The sequence below is a fragment of the Mastomys coucha genome, unplaced genomic scaffold (genome assembly GCF_008632895.1).
Source record: "Mastomys coucha isolate ucsf_1 unplaced genomic scaffold, UCSF_Mcou_1 pScaffold18, whole genome shotgun sequence".
NCBI classification, from domain to species: Eukaryota; Metazoa; Chordata; class Mammalia; order Rodentia; family Muridae; genus Mastomys; species Mastomys coucha.
The window spans coordinates 101674690-101697273 of record NW_022196900.1 but is presented as its reverse complement, the minus strand read 5'-3'; the positions used below and the strand labels follow the sequence as shown (position 1 = coordinate 101697273).

The 22584-nt window shown below is 43.9% G+C and overlaps 1 protein-coding gene across 7 annotated transcripts in view; it reads left to right on the top strand.

Moving 5' to 3' along the window:
• The window catches only part of Vps13d (vacuolar protein sorting 13 homolog D), a 234091-nt gene that overhangs the window by 86073 nt on the left and 125434 nt on the right, over positions 1-22584 (top strand). For 4 of the 7 annotated variants that reach the window (XR_004121180.1, XM_031379404.1, XM_031379408.1 and 1 more), the window contains 11 exons: positions 1200-1406; positions 3537-3626; positions 5599-5739; positions 6787-6909; positions 8994-9068; positions 12709-12814; positions 14553-14705; positions 16486-16621; positions 17949-17996; positions 20521-20671; positions 20821-21031. Coding sequence is in view for 6 of the 7 variants with exons in the window: in XM_031379404.1 (XP_031235264.1) it covers positions 1200-1406; positions 3537-3626; positions 5599-5739; positions 6787-6909; positions 8994-9068; positions 12709-12814; positions 14553-14705; positions 16486-16621; positions 17949-17996; positions 20521-20671; positions 20821-21031 (1441 nt within the window). In the remaining variant the exon portion in view is untranslated. The remainder of the gene's footprint in view (positions 1-1199; positions 1407-3536; positions 3627-5598; positions 5740-6786; positions 6910-8993; positions 9069-12708; positions 12815-14552; positions 14706-16485; positions 16622-17948; positions 17997-20520; positions 20672-20820; positions 21032-22584) is intronic. The other 3 variants (XM_031379405.1, XM_031379407.1, XM_031379406.1) reach the window with 3 other exon arrangements.

The window sequence follows — 22584 nt, the reverse complement described above, 5'->3', positions numbered from 1 at the left end:
CTCTGTCTGTCTCTCTCTCTCTCTCTCTGTGTGTGTGTGTGTGTGTGTGTGTGTGTGTGTACGTGTACATGAGGCTATGCACTTATCTGTGGTGTCTTTATAGCTCTTTTCTTGGAGAGAACATATTCTTTTCTAGAATGCACACCAGTATATTGTTTGTGGAGATGCTCATTGTATCCCCTGAAGCCCCTTTACCTCTGAAAACAGTGAGAGTGGGCTAGCTCTCTGGGTCCCTCAGCCTTATTTCCATTCAGTCATTGTTGCTTTTTGATTTAACTTTATACTTTATCATGTCTTTGATTTTCTCCCATGCGGTCTACAAACCTTTTGGATTTCATTGTGATTGAACTAAAGCCACTTAGTCCCATTACTCAACAAGATGAAAATAACAGCTCTTTAAAGCCAGGATCACTTACTAGGCTGGGCTCTGAGAACTCACTTCCTCTTTCTGTTATGCTGTAGGGCACAGAGATCCAACAGCTTGCCCTGTACTCAGTAGCTGGGAAGTACAGAACTGGTCTAGACCAGGGTCAGTTTGCTTCAGAGCCCAGACCCTCAAGCAGGCGAATTGTCTCTCGTTCTGGGTTCTGAGTGTGAAATGGCATTGCTTCTTCCCTCCTTCCCTTCTTCTATTCTGCTTTCAACTCTGTCCATTCCTTCTTTTTTTTCTTTTCTTGGGGCAAGAGGGTGTTAGAATATTTGTTGTTATTTAGGCAGGGGGCATTAACAGTTATCTTTCTCTCATGTACAAATACACAAGTGAATGAGTGAGTGTGTGTATGTGTGCATGTGTGCATGTATGCACTCAAGTATGCATTACATTTTGTTCTCTGCTCTCTGGGAGTTTGTAATTGAGAAGACAGACTATGCATAAAGTAAGACATATGAGGACAGTTAAGATCAGTATAAGCAGAACGTGGTTGGAAATAAAACTTGCATACTAAGGGGTCTTGAGACTCTGGGCTCCTCAACTCCTGCTCCGCCCCCCCTCCTCACCTTTCTGTTCACAGTTGGTACAGGAAGGGTGTTATCAACTTGAGTAGATGATGTGCAACAACCAGGAGCTTACCCTGTGTGCGCCCAGCATCCTCCCCCAGCCTAAGGATCCTTCTGGATTACAGCTCTCCTGGGCTGCTCACAGATTTCTTTGTAATGCTTTGGGAAGTAGTGGGATCTCACACCTTCTGGTTTTCTTGAAGGCCAGCTGAAGAAGGCAGCAAGTTGGCTGTTTAAGAATGCAGAGCCCCTGAAGTCTCTGTCCCTGGACTCCAGCAGCAGAGACAACCCAGGGGCCATGCCAGCTGCACGGATCTCTGGAGTGGAGGTCAAGGCTGAGAGCGTGTGCATCTGTTTCATCGATGACTGCATGGACTGTGACGTGCCCCTGGCTGAGCTTACCTTCTCCCGTGAGTGTACCTGGCTTGTGGGCTCATCCTGTAGCCCAGTGCTGCTCTTTTCTTAGGGTCTGCCTTGTCAGCTTTCCATGTATCTTTGTTCCCCTCTACTTCGTAGTGCAGGTAAAACTTAATAGTTTAACATGCTTTTAAAGAAAAAAAAATTTCGAGACAGTTTCTCTGTGCAGTGCTGGCCATCCTGGAACTCTCTCTGTAGACCAGGCTGGTCTCAGATTCAGAGATCTGCCTGCCTTGGTCTCCTGAGTACTGGAAAAGTGTGAGCCAGATTTTTTTTTTTTAAAACAAGGCAGAGTTGAGGCTTAGTAAATGTATTTTAGGGTAGACTTAAGCAGGAGGGTTAGGACACACAGAGAAGCACTCAAGAAAAGAGTGAGGACATACCTGAGGACGTGGGTCTGGAGTCTCAAGGGATAGTCAGTGAAAGAAAGGCACTCTCAGCGTGTACAAGAATGGACTACTCAGATTTTTTTATTTATTTCCCATATGTGGCTTGAGCCTATAGCTCAGGAATAGGAGAAATTGGCACTGATAACATTTCTATGACATCAAGAGCTCCAGCTGAGTTATCCCGTCTCTCCCATACATAATCATAGTGGTGAGTAGAGTCACCTGGGAAGCTGGCAGAAGCATGCTCCTGCCTGCTGCTGTCTTGAAAACCCAGCCAGGGTCCTGTTAGGAGGCTCGCGTGGCCTCTCCTGCAGTGGTGACGCCGTCGTCTGGCTGGGGTAGTCCAGGGAGAAGCGCTGTTTCCTCAGTGCTCTATTTTGTGTGTTAGGATGATGGTTCTGAGGGGACCCGGTAAAAATCACCTGTCACTTGCCAGGTGGTAATGGCGCATACCTTTAATCCCAGCACTCAGGAATTCAAGGACAGTCAGGGCTGTACAGAGGAACCCTTTCTAGAAAAACACAGCGAGGGCATTGGGGATTGGGGTGGAGAATTATTACCTCTCACTTCCAGTATTTGTAGTTTGCCTCCCTTCTCCCCTTCATCAAATTTGGTTCTGGGCACTTGAGGCCAGCCTCTCAGTATCCTATCCTTGAACCTTCTCCATGCTTTTTTAAGCTGCACAATTAAATGGGACTAGGTTTTTGAGTGCTGACATGAATGCCTTTTCTGTAGAGAATAATTATGTAACTTATGTATTCTATGGTAATCTTTAGATTTTGAGCTAATATGGGATAAGAAGAGGTTCTTGAGTACCCACACCTATCTGAGAACTGGACAACTGATAGTCTCTGTGGAACACAGAGCCAGTTTTCTTTAAGGGTGTGGCTCCTGGTTGGTTGACTACACTGCAGTGGATAATCCCACACCCAGGAGTCTGTGGGCAGCAGAAAATGAAGTTGATGTGAGCTACAGAAGTCAGGGTGGATCTGAGAGAAGTTAGAGGGAGGGAGTGGGGTTGATGTGAGCTACAGAAGTCAGGGTGGATCCGAGAGAAGTTAGAGGGAGGAAGTGGGGATAAATATGATCAAAATACATTGTGTAAAAATTTTCAAAGAATTAAGAAATGTTAAAAGCAATATATACTAACATTTAGCAAGACATGCCCTTTACTACTTTTGCCCTTTTTCAATTCATTCAGGAGAAATATCCTTTCATGTTACTTTCATTTTGGTTATACCTGTGTGCTGTGGGTAGGAGTAGGAGAAGTAAGACCATGTTTTAGGTACAGTGCTTAAGAGAATGCCAAAAATGTATAATTAAGATAATAATATATATCTTATTTTTTTATGTCTATGGGTGTTTGCCAACAACTATGTATATGAATCGCTATATGCCTGGAGGCCAAAAAATGTCATCAGATCCTTCAGGACTGGAGTTAAATAGATGGTGGTGAGCTGCATGTGGGTGCTGGGAATTGAACCCAGTTCCTCCTCTGGTGCTCATAACCACTTATTCATCTGTCTAGCACAAGATAAGAATATTTGAATGCCATGGTTAATGTACTGGTTATAAAACATGAAGATTCATATACAAACTTTCCTGGTAGACAGAACTGCTGGGGTTATGTATGTGCTCTTCTATGAGGCTGTCAGTAGCAGCTGTAGCTGGTATCTGAAATACAGAAGGCCAGCTTCGCTCCTGCCTCTGTCGTGAGCTTTGCTTGTGTTGCAGGTCTGAACTTTCTTCAGCACGTACGAACTAACCCCGAGGGCTACGCCCACTTCACCCTTTCCGGAGATTATTATAACCGTGCTCTGTCAGGTCAGTATAAATAAACAGTATATTATTGTAGGGTTTAAAGAATAAGCTTTTATGTTTACCAGAGCTGTCGCTGCATACTTTAGACAAGAAAAAGGGGTGGGATGGGTGAGACTGAGAAACAGCAAGGGGCACAAACACAGATTTCCTATTTTTTTAAAGTGTATTTTTGATGTAATGTGACTATAAGTGTTTCAAAAGTTGGTGAACTGGTTTTCAGGAGCTGAGCATCTATAGTTTCATTTGTGTATTTGTTTTGAGACAAGATCTCACTCTGTTGCTGTGATTTACTAAGTTAAGTTTGGCCTGGAACTCATGCAAATCCTCCTGCCTCAGCCTCCTGAGTGGTGAGATTATTGTGTACACCACAACATTTGGCCCAAAATATAATTTTCTACCCAATAGTCAGGCAGAAGTGAAGTGTGACACTACTACAGACTGGGATGCAAATGAGCCACAGTTTCTATTAGTATGTAATTAGTGTAGTTTAGAACTATTCTTCCTTTGTGAAGTTGAACACAAGCATATTGACAGCTGCTCGTCCTCCTCTTCCTGTCCTCCCTACTCCCTTTCTCTTGGAGACAGTGTCTCTAGGTAGCTCCTGTGTTCTGGAACTTACTATGTTCACTGGGCTGGCCTTGAAGTCATTAAGAGTTCCTCCTGTTTCTGCTTGCCAAGGTCTGGAATTAAAGGTGTATGCCACCATTGTTATGATCATAAAAAGGGAAAGAACTATAAGAATATGTTCTGGCGGGGTTTGTGGGGGAAAGGGGTGCCTCAGTGAGCCCGCTGTGCCAAGGCATCCCTTCCCCATGAGGGACCAGACACACCAGTATAGTATACAATGGAGTTTATTTAGGGCATTTGGAGGGGGGTTAAGATAGTAGTAGAGGCAGGGAAAGGTAGAGTGAAGGAGAGTGTAGAGTAGTAGAGGCCAGCCATGACCGCGTGGAGAGAGGAAGGAGGGAATGGAGAAGAGGGGCAAGCGGGAAGCAAGAGTAAGAGAGAGAGGCGGGGCTAAGCAGCCCCTTTTATAGTGGGCCAGGTAATTGTGGGGGTACAATCCAGACAGAATACCAATAACGATCCCTGGCCTGATTTCCCATTTCTTAAGTTGAACAACTACACAAGTGCTTGTGATAATTTTCCTTTAAGTTGTATATATATATATTGTTAAAATTTGTTTCGTATGTGTGATACATTTTTTTTTCCAAGTCAGGGTTTCTCTGTATAGCCCTGGCTGTCCTGGAACTCACTCTGTAGACCAGGCTGGCCTTGAACTCAGAAATCCACCTGCCTCTGCCTCCCAAGTGCTGGGATTAAAGGCGTGCGCCACCACTGCTTGGCTGTGTGACACATTTTAAGATTAAAACCAAGAAACAAAAACCTTGATAAAGTTAAGCTAATGAGCCTCCAAATGTGGCCTTGGTTCAGTGGTGTGTTGTTCTTTGAGCAAGGTTAATGTAGGAACTCTTAGCTAAAGTCACAGTTTTCTCTTCTAATCTAACTCTGAGGCTCTTTTTTTCCTGTCTTGATTGAGGATGAGGTCTTCTAGCTTTAATGAAACCCAACATGGCCAGGCAGTGGTGGCACACACCTTTAATCCCAGCATTTGGGAAGCAGAGGCAGGTAGATTTCTGAGTTCAAGGCCAGCCTGGTCTACAGAGTGAGTTCCAGGACAGCCAGGGCTACACAGAAAAAAAAAAAGAAAAAAGAAACCCAACATGTGCTCTCCCTCCCTGCTTCCTGCTACCTCAACAAGAGTGTGATGGGGAGTGTTCATGCTTTTCCAGGCCTGTTCCATGGACACCAGGCATCTGTAGGATGACCGATAGCAGAAGGTAGTGCTTTCATTGTGAGATCGAATTGGAGCCATTAAGCTGTAGTCTGTCCTTGCTAAGCATTCATGAACAGTATTCTCCTATAAACCCTTGATATCTGCTGAACAGATGTTTTATTTCCTGCATTCCTTCAGGCTGGGAGCCATTTATTGAGCCATGGCCGTGCTCTGTATCCTGGCAACAGCAGGCAGCTAGTCGTCTCCATCCTCCTCGACTGAAGCTAGAGGCCAAGGCCAAACGCCGCCTGGATATCAACATTACTTCTGTACTGATAGGTAAGTGGGAAGCTGCCTGTTTTAGGCTAACATGTTTTCAGTAACATGAGTCTCTTGCCTACAGACAAAGATGCCAGGTAGGCAAATGCTTGGCGCTGTGCCTGACATCACTTCTTCATCATTGCTGAACCCTGTGCTCTCAGTGGCCAAGCAAGAGCTGAGGGTTCTTAGGGACCACAGGGATCCTGGTGAACTTTCTCCTCATAATGTTTTGTTAGTGGGGTTCACTAAATATCTTAGAAATGAGGTTAGATTCACTTCTGTTATTCACACAGGAATTTTTGTTTGTTTTTCAAGCAAGGTGTTGTGTTTAAGCCCAGGCTAGTCTCAAATTCACACTTCTGCCTTGGCCTTCCAAGTGGGTGGAACTGCAGAGATACACCACAATGTCCACTTACAGAGTGGTATTTCTTGAATAGAATGAGTAAGTTCCCTGTGCTGTTTACTCCCTGTCAATTGTCACACCAACTTAACTCTGAAAATTGCCAAGCCAATGCAATGTGTTCTCACAGTTTCTTTGGTGTCCCTGAAATGTACATTTCTGGATTCTGGGTATCTCTGCCACGCCTCTCCTGCAGAGTGTGCCCTGAAGATACAGCATAGCAGTCAGTGTTCCTGAGTGTGCTGTGTACTTAATGTCTTAGTCTTTGCACCTGCGAGTCCCCTTGCCTAGAGTGCTGCTCTGCCCTCAGTTTCATTGAGTCACTATTCACATTTCAAGAGGGAATTTGATGCACACATCACCACCACCTGCTTTTGCCAAAGCCGAATAAATCTGACCTTTTCCTCTGCCCTCCAGCATTGTACTTCTATCTTTCCTTTAGCCTTTAAATCATAGGTGGTTTCATGAAGGTAGATCATCTGATTGCTTTGATGTCTTTCATGTGGAATTGCTATCTCTAGGGTCCAATGTGTTTTTAGCTTCTTGCATAGGCCCAGCATGTAAGGAGGCACTCAATAAAAGCTTTGCTTGCTGAATTGAAATTATTTGATATGAACCTTTTATCTTTTTCCATCTCCCTTCTTAATTTATGGAATTCTTTCTAGATCAGTATATAAGTACCAAGGAATCCTGGTTGGCGGATTACTGTAAAGAGGACAAGGAGACAGAGTCAGCCAAGACAGAAGACTGGATGGGCTCCTCTGTGGACCCACCATGCTTTGGACAAAGTAAGATTTTGATATGTACATGTCTGCCTATATCTGTGTTAATCTGTAGAGCCGTGCTTCACTGAGATATTCCAATAGAATGGACTTTCTCTGAGGAGAACTCCATAGGAAGTTCTGACTAGCCTGTTGTTCGTTTTAGTTTTTGTAAAAGACAGTTTTCTGGCACAAAGTACTGAACTGTTAATGCAGGGTCTAATTCCATCGATGTGGGGGAGAGGAGGCCTGCAAAACATTACTCTTGATTTCCAGTGATGCTGAAGATGAGCGGGTACACCGAGAGCTGGGCAGGGCAGGCTGTTGCTTACTTTATTTTTACTTGGGTGAAAACAGTTGGTTTTACAGTCGATGGGATATTTTAAAACTGGGTTATAAAAACATCTAAAGCTAGTGCTAGAGGGTTTGTATGTATTCTTGGAAAGAGGGAGGGCAAGGTCCCAAGTGGAAAAAAATGTTTTTTTTTAAAAGGACCGGCCTGTATTGTTCATAGAGTATAAAGGAATTGAATCCTGGCATCTTGAGGAAGAAGTCAGCATGTTCTTTGTTGGTGTTTTCTGTCCTGATGAATGCCTCAGCATGGAGCTCTGTTGGCCTCCGAGCTGGGAAGATGGTGACAGACAGCACAGGTCCTGGTTGTTCCATAAGCCATTGTCATCCAAATTCAGCTCAGCCCCAACTCTTTCAGTGTGGTTTCTTTGGGGAGTCTTGGCCTGACTTCACATAGCTCATGAATACTTAAATATTCCATCTGGTCTGCAAACAGTCCAGGAAGATGGGCTTTCTTAGCATAGGAAGCATTTGTGCTGGTTTGCCCCTCCTTGGGGCGTGAGCAGAGTGCCTCCAGCTTCTAGAAGGAAAGACAAAGACTGCGTTGCACTTGTCCTCTGTTCTATTGCTTCTGAGTCTGGAGCTCCAGCTCCCCTAACCTCCTAATCTGTGTTGCAAACACCGTAGCCTCACCTGTCCAGAAGATGCTTAAGCAATCCTAGATGTCCAAGAGCCTGTGGTTCTTTGTACTAGCACCTGAGATCCGGTCAGGGTCAGCTCCAGGAAGGCCTGATGCTCTGGAGACCCCACTTTTCATTTTCTTACACTTTTTCCTCTCTCTGTTGTTAATAATCACCCTATCGATATTAAAGCTTGATTTTTATTTCTTTAGGATTTCTGGGGAGGCTGATGATATACTGTTCTAATGGCCTGACATACCTAAATAGCAAGTGCCTTTTTATTGGCAATTCCTGGTAGCCTTCTCAGAGGCCTCCTACAGTTTATGTAGCATTGGGTTTCAAGTTAGTAGCTTTCAACTGTGTTGAATTGACTACCAATATTCAGATTTTATTTGAGAATTTTAGCTGTATTTCTCCCCAAAGTTAAGGCTTTTTTTTTTCCTCCCCTGAGTCTAGTGTAAAAAACAGGCTCCTGGCTTAGCCTTGCTGTGCAGTTCAGCCTTAGGAACTGGGGATTCACTGCAGTTTCAATGTATCTTTAGCTTTGTGTTACCTTATTTGTGGGCCTTGCAGTAAGGGCTGAATCTATAGGCAAATCTCCGTGGCATGACTTATTCCATTGATTATTCAATGTGTTTTTGTTGATACTTATGTTCAGTTTAGAATTTAGTACTGTGAGATAAACACTGCGAAAGGATTGTTGAAATCTAGAAGGAGGCTGACGCTTGCCCTGAGTATTTGAGGTACCCAATAGTCAATGTTCTGTCCTACATTTTTCCAACTGGAATGGCATATCTCCCCTAAAATACATACTGATTAGTTTCTGTGACTCCTCTGGGTCAATCCATAACATGCTTTAAATTAAAACTCCTCCAAAGGCTTGTTGTTCTCTTCAAGGGGATATTCAACACATTTACTCTCACCTAATTAGAAAAAGAGGACACAGCCACACCATCAAAGCTGTGTAAAAAATGCTGGCTTTGGCAAGCGCTTACTGGCCCTTAGCAGTAAGGAAGGATGTTCTTGCAATTGCATGATGCTTGCATGCCATTTGTAACTTTTTAACTTGTTCTTGTTGGAGGTGAGTCTTGTTCACCGCACCTATTTTTATCTTCTAACTTTGTCTCTCCTGTCTACCAGGCCTCCCTCTTGTCTACCTTAGAACTAGGAGTACAGCCAGTCTGACTAACCTAGAGCACCAGATCTATGCTCGAGGTACAGTACAGCCAGAGGCTGGCATTATTTTCCTGTTTCAAGAACTGCCTTACATCAATCTGTATACTGATTTTTTTTTTTTAAATATGTGTTGTCAATTGGAGCTGGATGGGAATATATTCAGTTGTAAGTACTTTGCCTCAGTGACCTGAAAGAAGGTCTCTAGCGAATGAGTAGAGAACAGAACCTCATCATGGCAGTAGCAGCAGACGTGACTGCACAGTACGCAATCAGAAAAGCCAGAGGCAAGGAGGGCTCTTATAAGGAACAAAGGAGATGGAGGAACTCCATCCTTCAGTAGGCAGGACCACATGGCTTTGCCTACAGAGCCCTTAGTGAGAGTTTATTTTCATGGGCATGTGAGGGGCTCTGTGAAATAAGAGCTATAATAATTAGTCATAGAACCAAGAATGTATTTCCCAACAAATTACTTAGATACAAACATTAGTTTCTTTACATAGGAATTTATGTATTTAGGAGATAGAAAAGAAACTGTTCCTGGAGAATTGAGTGGTTGGTGAAAGCAAGAAGAAACTCCTCACACTGGCCTGTCAACTGTATTTCTTCCTCTGTGTTAATGAGTACTGTTAATCTAACGGATTTATGTGTGTGACTAATTCTAGATCATGGCTCTTAATATATCTTATGTTAAAAGGTATTTGCGCTGGGTTTGGTGGTCCACATCTGCAGTCCCAGCACTTGGGAGGCTGAGGCGGGAGGATCATAAATTCCAGGCTAGCCATGGCTTATATAGCAAGAACCTGTCAAAAGAGAAAGAAAGATAACCTAAAAGGCATTTGAGCCTCTTTTACTGAGAATACTGAACAGGGTTATTAATACAGATGGGCCACTGTATATTTTGTTTTAAGAAGGCTCAGCTGGGATGGGTCTTTGAGAGTGGGCTCCCATGTTCGCTTGTTATGAGTTCACACTGCTGAGCTCTCCAGTATGTGCTCCTCATTCAGGCAAAGCTGAGCATTACTCCCCTGTAGCCAGTGTAACAGATGCTGGTGGGCAACATAGGAATTTTTCTTCACTTCTGTGACTAGCTAGATTAGACTTGGGGCTTCAGTGTCTTTATTATTGTGATCTACAAATCAAGTCCTTTTGACAGCCCAAGCTGCTATGTAGCATAAAACTCCCACTTGTTAGAATGGCCAATTACGCTGTGAAAGACATGCAGAGGGATAGAAATTTTTTTCAGCTGGCTTCATTTGATGCTGAACTTGGATGTGAGGAGCGTGAGGCTTTCAACCCCTGAAGAAATTGGATTCATTCACTGGAGGCAGATTTTTGAGGTCATCAGGAAATAATGTTCTCTTTGATGGATTTGGGAGTTTTCTCTCTGGTATTGTGCCAAAGGCAAGGACACAGTTGAATTGGATGCTGATGCAGTGCTGGGATTTGTGTGGTCTCTGTGGTGTTTTAGCCTCTGTTATTAGTTTTGATCTGCACAGGAAACATGGGATCCTACATATTGTGCCTTCCATGTTATCTAATTCCACAGCCGTAGACACGTGAATCTCTTTGTATGGATTTCTAGTACTTGAGTGTGTATTTCAAAGTGGTCAAAGCCATCTGTCACCTGTTTTTTCAAAGTATGATTTGCAAATGGAAGCTGTCAGTCTGGTTCACACTGGGATAGGAAGGTCCATCTGGTCCTTTTCCTCTTGGCCCTTGTCTACCATAATGAAGGTGCTCGCCTCACTCATATAGAGGGAGGCTCCTCCAGAGCACGTGAGCACTGTTTACCCTTCCGAAGGATCTTGCTCCAGCCTCAAGGCTTCATCTATTACTTGGAGGAGCACTTTGTGAACCATATGAGGCTACTGGGATGGAAGTAGGCACAGTTGTAGATAGACATTATCCCTTGTAGTATCCTCACATGTTATTCGACCAGACCACTTTCTATTTGAATGGTTCTCAACCACTTTAATGCAGTTCCTCATGTGGTGACCTCCAACCATAAAATCATTTCATTGCTGCTTCATAACTGTAACTTTCCTACTGTTATGAATTGTAAATATCTGGTATGCAGGATATCTACTATTTGACCCCCAAAAGGGTCGCGATCTATAGATTGAGAGCCACTGCTCCTGTTCTCAACAGATGATTGCAACTTAGTCTCTGCCAAATTACTGTTGTCCAGAGAGAACTTGTTTTAACCTGAAGTTGCCCATTGGGCAGTCATCATGTTCCTCCCCTTTGGAAAGTTGTCTGTAGGATTAACACAGACAGTGATTCTGCTGGACCCTGGGGCCTGCTGTGCTCATCAATATTTTTGCGAACTCCTCAGCCAGGTGCCTCCTAGCTTGAATTGTCACTGCCTGGTGGTTCCTGCCACCACCTCCCGCTTACTTTGTATGGTTACTGGAAGTGACAGACCCTTGGTCAGAGTGGGCTGCAGAAGGCTGCTGAGGACACTGGAATGCCTTTGAAAGTTCTCAGTGTTGACAGTCAGTTCGTCTGTTTCCTAGAATTTGGCTACATTGCTTTCTGGTAGTTGTTTCTCTGTAGTTTCTCAATCAGAGGTTGTTTTGTGACACATCCGTGTGGAACATGCCTTTTCAGCCTCCTTGGTGGCTTTATTATAGTAGCTAGGGGGTTTTTGCCTGTATTAAAAATCAGACTATGTTGGGAAGCTGGCTCTGTTGTTAAAGTGTCTTTTGTGTAAGTACGAGGACTAGAATTTGGTCTCTGGAACCCTCTGAAAAGCTGGGCATAGTAGCATGTGTGTTTAATCCCAGAGCAAGCATATCTGTGAGCTTGATGGCCAGATGATGAAATCCAGATTCATGGAACATCCTGTCTCAAAAATAAGTAAGTAAAGTGAAGAAGACTATGGCAATTCTAAGTTGAACATAAATGCCTACACACACATGTACATACATACAGTACTCACTAAAAATAAGAGAGAGCAAAAATTTTATTTAAAAGCTTTCAGATAGCATGACCTTGATTCCTCAGTGAGAGAGGGGAAAGAAGTAGCAGAAGAGAAAAGAGTTTCAATCTTGTTACTATGTGCATGTATGCTTCAGGGGTGGAGGCTTCTACCTGGGTTAGGAGTAAGAATGCACTGTTTGGGAGGAGTAGCCTGCCAGTCTTTTTCTTGATTTTAACCAAGTCAGGTTCTGATTGCCAGGCAGTTCTGAGCAGTAAGACCCATGAGAGTTGTGGGGACTGTGTGTGTGTGTGTGTGTGTGTGTGCGTGTGTGTGCGTGTGTGTGCGCGTGTGTGTGTGCATGTGTGTGTATGTGTGTGTGCGTGTGTGCGTGTGTGTGTATGTGTGCATGTGTGTGTATGTGTGTGCATGCGTGTGTGTGTGCATGTGTGTGTGTGCGTGTGTGTGCGTGTGTGTGTGTATGTGTGTGTGTGTGCGTTTGTGTATGTGTGCATGTGTGTGTGTATGTGTGTGCGCGTGCGTGTGTGTGCGTGTGTATTTGAGAGTGAGGGAGAGGGAATCACAGAGAAGCCCGCAGATCCATGAAGCATCTCTTTGTCATATCAACAAACCTACAGTTCCTGTTCTCTTCCCTCTGTCTTCACAGGAGACAGCTGTAGGTGCCGTCTATATGACAGGGTTTCCCTCATGCAGACAGAGTGGACATTAATAGTCTTTTTTATTGTTTGTTTGCTACAGCAGAGGTGAAAACCCCCAAGCGTCGCCAGCCATTTGTCCCCTTTGCTCTTCGGAACCACACAGGATGCACACTGTGGTTTGCTACCCTGACCACCACACCCACCAGGTAAGGCACTTTCATTCTGTCTCTGGAGACACTTAAATCCCAGCAGCCTCTTGTAGCAGCCTGGCAGAACAAGGCTGGCTCCTGCTCAAAGCCCCTGGGCTTATAACTCAGCCAGTAACTCGTGTCCGGAAGTTACTGTAGACATTCTGATTCTGCAGAGGACCACTGTGAAGTAGGTCCTGAGTGTGTAGTAGTGCTGCTGTGCTCATTTTGACCTGGTTTGTGTTATGTTCATGGTCAGAGAGTGAGAGAAAAGTCATCCCAGGTCGCTGTAGGCTCCATACTCGTTAAAGAAGCTGTATGTGGTCTCAAAACTAAGTATTTTGCATTTTTCTTCTAAGCCTGCATTGGAAATGCCCTCCACCCCTGACTCCTGAACACTTATTTTTGTCTCTAAAGCACACTTTGGCCCAGATAGCATTGGGTGGAGTTGGGAGGACCGTGGGAATATGCCTAAACTAAATGCAAACCTTGACTGACATTGCCTGCTTAGATGTTGGCTCAATGTTCTACATACATGGGGGGGCCTTTCCAGAGGTCTACATTCATGAAGGGCAGAGCTAAGTAACTGTTAGCTGATTTGAAACTCTATTCTTCTGCTTCCACTAGCCATGAGGGTACCACAGCCAAGACTTTGTTGCTTACCAGTTCATGTCTATTAAATTCTTGCTGGTCACCAGCTTGTTCCTGTAGAAAGACCTGCCTTGGTTTGTTTGCTTTTGATGCATATGTGTGCATGAATATGGCTGTGGGTGAATGTGTGTGTTTGCTCATACATGTATGTAGGAGTATGTGAATGTGGCTATGGGTGAGTGTATGTGTGTGAGTATGTATGCAAAGGCCAGTGAACAGCCATACATTTCATCTTCAGGAACATTGTCTACCTTGGCTTATTGATTAGGCCAGGCTGGCTGGCCACTCAGCTCCAGGGATCCTTTCTCTTTTTCTCAGTGCTGGGGTACGTGTACCACCACACCCAGAATTCTTACATGGTTTCTGGTGATTGAACTCCTGTGCTCCTGCTTGTGAGGCAAGCGATTTAATGCCTGCTGTGTAGGACTAGGAAAATGGCTCAGTCAGGAAATTCTTGTCTGATTCCCAGAACCCTTGAAAAAGCTGGAGATGATAGTGTATGGCTGCTTCCCAGCACTAAGACATGAAGACAGGAGGGTCCCTGGAGCTCACTGACAGCCAGGTTAGCCAGTTGATGAGCTCTAGGTTATAAGAGACCTGTCTCAAATTACAAGGTAGAGAGTAATTGAGGAAGACACCTGATGTTGACCTCTTGCCTCCAAATGCACATATGTCCACGATGTAAAACACACACACACACACACACACACACACACACACACACACACACACTTTTTCTTTAAATTAAAAAACATTATTTGAAACAGTGCTTCACTATGCAGCCCAAGCTGGCCTAAAATTTGCCCTATTGCTGGCTCTACAGTCCTCATTCCTCAGCTGAGGTTGTACGTATGCTGTACAATGCTCAGCATTACTTCAGTCTATTTCTAAACATCCAAAGATGTTTAGTTGTGACTGAGCCTGAAAGTAGCTGAAGTCACTGGCTCTCAGGTCCTTCTTGGGTCACAAAGACCAACCAGGTTATATCATGCCAGTGCAGTCAGTCAGTTATAAGAAGGCTGATCTCCCAGTGGCTGGGAACTCCTGTAGAGACAGCAGGGAGGGCGAGGCAGAAGGGACAAGCTGTCATCTGATTTGGTTCCAGGGCTGCGCTGTCTCACAGTGGGAGTCCTGGGGTGGTTCCAGAAGGGAATGGATCGTTCCTGGATGATGCACACAATGTCAGTGAGTGGAGAGAAGTCCTCACAGGTGAAGAGATTCCCTTTGAATTTGAAGCCAGAGGAAAGTTAAGACACAGGTAAAATATGGTTGTTTATTCTTCTTCCATAAAGATGTGACATGGATATAAATGTCTGTCCCTGATATTTTATCTTTCACTGACCTCAATGTTTTACTGTCCAAAGATAATTTGAAAGTCATTATTTCCTCTTAAAATATAGACTGCCCGGGGCTGGAGAGATGGCTCAGTGGTTAAGAGCACTGACTGCTCTTCCAGAGGTCCTTAGTTCAAATCCCAGCAACCACATGGTGGCTCATAACCATCTGTAATGGGGATCTGGTGCCGTCTTCTGGTGTGTCTGAAGACAGCAACAGTGTACCTACATACATGAAATAAATAAAAATAAACCTTTAAAAAAATATAGACTGCCATGCCATCTTTGAAAAACATTTCTTTCTATTCCCATTTTCTTGATGTGTGAGAAGATAACTAAGTATTTCAGAGTCTGGGCAAAAGCTAGATACATACTAACACTCAGATCCATTGCATCCTATCCAGATTTCTATGTAGCTGAAGTAGATGATGTACTATTCTAGAAAGGTTCTCAAAGCTTTGTGATTTCAATCTTAAAATACATTTATGCCACAAACTTTCTGTAAGCAGATAGGCCTAGGATGCAGAGCTAGGAATAGTAAGGCAGTATAAGATTACATTTTCAAGGGGTACTGCTGGCCCAGTCACTTCTGACGCAGCCAGCTAGAGGGCTTGGCACAAATATGGAAGAAGGTTTTAATTCCATTTCCTGAAAGATAATGGAATGTCCAATGAGGTATTATCTCACTATTTGCAAGTATTTTTAAGTGGAAAGGCTCTCTAGGGTGTAAATAGGTGATGGCTTACTGTTTGAGCCTTGGACTGATTTTAGGGAAGCTGAAATGGAAGAGATTGGCTTCAGGCCTGAGCTCACATGCAAGCCTCCCTCACAACAAAGTCTTTCTTCCTCTTCTTTCACTGGCAGAGGTTAGTCCTGCCTGGTGAGGGTTTAATAGTGTCTTTCAGGAATCCCTGCTGCCTCCTGCATCAGAGAGGGCTTGGTGTCATATCCATCTTAGTTTCCATGTGCTGTAACCCACTGTAGTGCTTGAACTCAGCAGCATATGCATATCTTGGCATCTCCCCTTGGCATACTGTACCCTATACTGTCCCCCTCCCTTCCTGTCAGCCTCGAGTTCAGTTCCCCATTTCAGCTTCAGCCTTCTGGCTTGAGTTAGGCAAAATCTAAAATAGAATTAAACGTGCAATTTCCTCTTGTTCCTTCTGTTCTGCCCACCGCCTTCTGCTCCAATTTCAGCTGAGCACTTGTACTCTTAACTCCAAGGGCTCTGTCTCCCAGGCCTGTCTGTGGTTGTGTAGGGCCTGAGCCAATAAAACTGGATGTGTTCCTTAGAGGAGTATAATTTTCAACAAAGGAACCAAAAAGACAAAGCTTATGTACCCCAAGAGCATGGTTACGTGATTCAATAGCCAGTACACTTTGACCGTCCCATTCAACTGATTTCCACTGACATTATTTCATGAAAATTAGGTAGGGGATACTGGGAGACACCTGGCAAGCATACAGATTTTTGTGGTTTTTGTGACAAGAGGGCAGATGCCCCCTGCTCCAGGCCCTCTGCATCTTAACTACTAGCCATCGGCATAAAAAGCCAGTTAAACTGCCTTCTTGACTTCTCTCACTAGGTAATGCTGAGAAGGCTTAACTGGCTTTTTACATCATTATAAAATACAATCAAGTTGGAGTCTCTGCTCCTAATTTCCTGTCTTTTTGAGACTGGGTCTTTTCTGTTCCTCTTGACAGACATACTCATGACCTTCGTATCCATCAGCTGCAAGTTCGAGTGAATGGCTGGGAGCAAGTGAGCCCAGTATCTGTGGACAAGGTCGGGACCTTCTTCCGATATGCAGCACCAGACAAAAATTCCTCCTCCTCTACGGTGAGTGGCTGCTGTTTGGTATCACGCACACTCTGCCGGGCCAGGCTGTCACACAGTGACACTTGAAATAACCTTGCTCTGTTGAAGTGTTTTGCTCCCCTTTTTCTAAGAAGACATCAGAGTATTGGCTCAGGAGTGGGTGTTAGAAATCAACATGCAGATGAGCCAGCTAATAGTTGACATCAGTAGAAAACAAGGTGGGAATTTGGCAGCAACATGTTGTTTCATGTAGATGGATATCTTTATTATCTACTCACAGTCTGGGAAACTTGAATATAGTCATCCCTCAGTGTCTATGGGGGGTGGGTTTCAAGGCTTCACCTGCCGCACCCCAAATCCAAATTGTAGGTGCTCAAGATTTTTTTTTTTTATTGCATAGTGTTTGTACACAGTCCATGCATATCTTCCAGTAAACTTCAAGTGATCTAGAGATTACATTTCCACAAAAGTGCTGTGGAAGTGGTTGCTAATACTGTATTGTTTAGGAGCTAGAGATGAGGAAAGAGTTTGTATGTGTGACCATAGTGGGACTGGCCACACATCAAATGGTCTGGGCCTGCTTGAGTTGAGGATGTGATCCCTGTGTTTGTAGAGGGCCAACGATCTTGGCTGTTTTTGTTGTATTATTAAACTTTGTCATTTGCATACATCTTCATGTTATATTGCTCTTCCATGGTCCTTTTAGCTCTATATTTCTAAATTCTATGTAGCATTGCTATTTATTGTCTGATCACACATAAGTTCACATGCCTTCTCCTTGGCCTTTCAACCTGGGGCTGCTGGGCAGGGGGAAGGAAGGCTGCAGGCAGCTTCCCCAGCTGCTGCCACAGGCAGACGCCAGTGTTCTGGTGATGCAAGTACCTTACGTGCTTTTCAGTCATATTCATGTTTTGTTAGGCAGGTGACTTATTTATGGGCATCAGTGATAAAGCAAATCCTGTAGAGACACTGCAGCTTTCCTAATGAGAGATACTTTTGGAGAACTCCCTTCCACGAGTGTTTATTTTCACTGTTTCTCTGTGGCAGTTCACTTATCTCCAGTGGGAGAAAAACAGATTATTTTCTGCCTAAATTCATGTCAGCCAGTGAAAGGACCAGCTCTTCCCACACATACTTTCCCATTGCATTGATGGGCCCTGGAGAAACACACCCATTGGATGATAGTAAACTAAGTATCATTTTCTCCTTACTGCTCAGGACATGGGATATTGTCTTTAGTCATACTGTACCTGAAAGCCGTTTTAAACACCACTCTTTCAAGGCAGCTACATTGTCACTGCTATTATGTGTCTGTGCTGAAGCTCTGATTTTTGCAACTCTCTCATAGATTGGCAGCCCAAGCAGCAGAACAAACATCATCCACCCTCAGGTTTATGTGAGTATGACTTTCCTTTTGTTGTCATTGTGCTTACTGCACTGCACTGAGGCTGTACACAGGTGTGTGTTTCTTGATGGTCAAAGGACTCTGTGGCCTGTGTGGGACTGGCACGTACCCTACCCTTTCCTGTTAGCGGTCCCCCTAAGTGAGTGCACACAGCTGAGGAGTTTACTACCTCCAGAGGTTCCTTTCCTTCTCAGCTGAATTATCAGTTTGTCCTGGTTCAGTTGCGTATTTCATATGCTTTGTCCAAAGTCCAAGCAAGAAAAGTCCAAGAGCAGTTAGATTACTCCCCACTGGTGCTTGAAACATCGTAGCAAGGTGACATGAACATAGTCCAGGCATTCTTTTCCTACGTCTTGTGCCTAAGGATCACAGACGCTGAAGTTGGAGGTGTGTCTGGGAGCTATAGTGTGTGGTTCCTGGGAGCTAGGCTAGAGGAGGATTGAGCTTTGGTGGTGATTTCTGACTAGAATGTGTTCCTAGAAAACATGCCAGAAAGGTGGGTGGGAGAAATGGGTCAGAAAATCTAACTCCAGTTCCCAGAACGATGTCAGATAGCTTGTAGTTGCCTGTGACTCCAGATCCCTCTTCTGGCCTCCACACCTTCTCACCCATGGCATCACTCACACAGATATACACCCATACACATAAGTAAAAATAATAGTAAAAAAAAAAAACAAAAATACTCCATAAAAGATGGTTGAGTTTTGACTTGGACTTCCCAGCACTTTGGTTTGGAAGCAAAGCACTCTGTTTTATAGCTTAGTAGGCCAGTCCTCTTATAGTTCACTCTAATAACAATAACGCTGGCAGAATGAAGCTACTCGTGCTCTCATCTGTTTCTGTGGCAAAGAAACATCTAAGTGTAGTGCTTTTAGACCCTCTGTGGTGTATGCCATATAGAATTCATGCTTAAATATTTCTGTATGGTGGTTGTACAAAGACTGTGTTAAATGTGAGTGAATGTTCAGAACTTAATATAGCAACTGTAACCCAGCAGCAATGATGAACCACTTCCCTAGGTTATATTGAGAGTGTGAAGCCGGCATGCCATTTTTAAAGGCTGTACATGCTTGTAATCTCAGAGGTCAGGATCTCAAGGTCACCCTCAGCTACACAGTGAGTTAAAAGTCCACCCTGCCTACATGAAAAACAAAACATGAAACCAAACCATTACTATGAAGCAGAACCTTGAGGGCTGTGATGAAGAAAGTTTACTTTTAACTCTCTCCATGTCAGGTACATGGGTCTTCAGGGTAATTGAGTCACACTGAGAGGAAAAGAAGTCACTTGTTCCTGAGGAATGTCTCCTAAATAGACAAGGCTTTCCTATATTCTTGTGCTTTGCACAGACAGGTCTGAACCTCTGCAAACATTTTTTTTTTTCCTGTGTGTGTCTGGGCGGCGCCCAACCCATTGCTAGTGTTCAAGGAATGCTTTCTCAGTCTTAATTTGGAAGGAAGATGCCATGTGAGGGAAACCAGTTAGTGCCTTGCAAGGTTCTACTTCTTTATTTCCTAAAGAGATTTGAAAAGAACTTGTTCTATGGTGTCTTTATTAGGCCTGGTGGTTGTTTTTGTTTTTGTTTTTACCACATCACAGGAAATTTAGAAAGTTGAATAAATCATTACCACTATTGAAGTTCTTTGTAGTATGTCTGTAGGCCTGGAGATAACTCTTCCTCCCTTCCTGTCTTTGTAAAACTAAGGAGTAAATCCAAAGCCTCCTGCATACTACTCAGACAACTCTCCCACTAAACTGTGTCTCCAGCCCTAACTCTCCCACTAAACTGTGTCTCCAGCCCTAACTCTCCCACTAAACTGTGTCTCCAGCCCTAACTCTCCCACTCAACTGTGTCTCCAGCCCCATATGTTCTTTTGGGACATGACTCTGTGGTGTTATATCTAAGTATAATATTTTATAGATGTTTTTAGACTGGGCTTTTTAAAAAGATGATTTATTTTTAGTTATTTGATGTGTGTGTTTGCCTGCATGTATGTGAATGTGCCAGGTGTGTATCTTCTTACTGAGGAGGCCAGAAGAGGGCAAATCCCCTGGAACTGGAGTTATATATGGTTGTGAGTTGCCATGTGGGTACCAGGAATTGAACCCAGGTCCTCAGGAAAAGTGGCCAGTGAACTTCACTATTGAGACATCTCTCTAGTCCTGGCTCTTTCTTTCTTGTTGTTGTTATTGCTGTTTTGAGATAGGGTCTCACGATAGAGCTTTGGCTGTTCTGGTACTCACTGGCTGACCCCGAACAGATATCTGCCTGCCTTTGTCTCCTGAGCGCTGGGATTAAAGGCATGGGTCACCATGCCCAGCAGTCCTGACTCTTAAGAGTGTTCATGTTTAGCAGTATTTATGGCCTGCTTACTTTAGAGCTGAAAACGGGCTTGGTGTGGATAATAATTTACAGAAGAGGAGTGGTGGCAGCAATGCTCTTGACTTCCACACTCTAGTGGAATTTACATGCTGTGTGTTTTTCCAGATGCAATTTTCCTTCTCTCTTTCACAGTTCTCCTCACTCCCACCTGTGCGGGTAGTATTTGCAGTCACAATGGAAGGCAGTGCTCGGAAAGTAATAACTGTTCGGTCAGCCCTCATTGTGAAGAACAGACTTGAGACACCGATGGAACTACGGTTGGACAGTCCTTCTGCCCCTGACAGTAAGTCAGGATGGTGCAGAACTAAGTCTTATGTGCTGTTATTGTGACTCTGTCCCGTATGCATAGTGTGTCCTGCCTCTGTCCTGAGCTAATGAGTCCTGGGGTGGGGGACCATCTCCTGCAAGTGCTAACACTTATTTCTGTGGCAGAACCAGTGGTGCTTCCCGCCATCATGCCAGGGGACTCATTTGCTGTGCCTCTACACCTCACTTCTTGGCGGCTGCAGGCCCGACCCAAAGGACTGGGTGTGTTTTTCTGTAAGGTTCCCATTCACTGGACCAATGTAGTGAAGACAGCAGAGGTCAGCAGCAGCAAGCGGGAGTGCCACTCCATGGACACAGAGAAAAGCCGATTCTTCAGGTGTGTGGCTGCTGGGATGGATGCCTGGGTGCTGGCTTTCCGGCTTCAGGGGCTGTGCAAAGCCTCTGTGTTTGTTTCAGACTCTGAATTCTCCTTCTTTAAATTCTTGACTTAAAGTTTGTAGAAGGAAGAACCCACAAAGGCCGTATGTAGCCACATGAGATGAGCCTGCCCCCCTTGTACATCTGCACAAAGAGAGCACATACAGGGAAGGGAAGAACAAATGGAAACCCACCCAGCTTCTAGGTCCAAACTGGGGAGCCAAATCCTGAGGCCGAGGTTTCTCCTAAGGAATAATTTTAGAGTATCCTAGGTAAAAATTCAGATTCACACACCTGATACACACACTTTAAATAATTTTAAAGTGTCCTAGGTAAAAATTCAGATTCACACACTTTCTTGAGCATGATGAAAAGTTGCCTCAGCACTTAAACCTGTGCTTCCCTCTGTAGCGTGTGAGGTGTCTTCCGGCGTGGTGTTGGAAGGGATCTTGGACTGCTGCCTTCAGGCTCTCAGACACGCAAGCCTTTAAGCCCTATGCAGACCTGCTTTACTTTTCATATGGTGAAAATGGGCTTTCTTTCTGCTGGAGAAAAGCTAATTCCACTCTTATGGGCCAAATTTCAAGCAAGCTGTATTAAATATTAAATACTGACCTAGAGATGGTCTTTGTTCAGGATAATTCCCTGGAATTTCCCAGCTGAAAATGGCTCTGAGCCATGAGCTACAGGGGCTTTTAAGGACAAACCTTTAAGCCACCCTACTTTCATATGAGGCTTTGTTCTTCTCCAAGAACTTCAACTCCCAGAATTCTAGGAAGTTACCTGGTCTCTGGGCAGGTAGGGCTTACAGGTTAATTTTGGGCATTAGACCAACTAACTTGTTTTAGTTGGCATATACACAATGAATAACTTGACCAATAATACCAGATTGTATATTAGTTTCAAGTATGTGTGGAACATTCTTCAAGAGAGGCCATTTTCGGGGGCCATAAAATCAATAAATCAATAAATCCTTAAAAATTGAAATCATAAGAATATGTATCCTGACCATAATAGAATTATATTAAATCAGTAGCAATAAGATGCCTAGATAACCTTAAAATATTTGGGAATCAAACAATGTACTTGTGAATAATTTTTGGGCCAAAGGAGAAATTACAAAGGAAATTAGTAAATATTTTGAGTTGAACAACAATAAAAACAGTAATAATACAGACATGTCAAAAAATGGAAAATACTGTAAAAGGATTTCCTATGGGAAAGCTAGTTTTTAATGTTCTAAGAGAATATACGAGTATATGTAAAATTATCCATTTAGCCTTGAGAAGCTCATAAAAGAATGAAAGAAAGCTAGTAAAAGCCAGGCACAGAGACACAGATCTGTAAGCACTTGAGACATCGAGGCCGGAGGGTGAACAGTTCAAGGCTATCCTCACATAATGTTGTGAACTTGAGGCTGGCTTGGGCTACTTGCGATTCTGTCTTACCCAGAACCAAACATACACACACACACACACACACGCACACGCACAAGCACAAGCACACGCACAC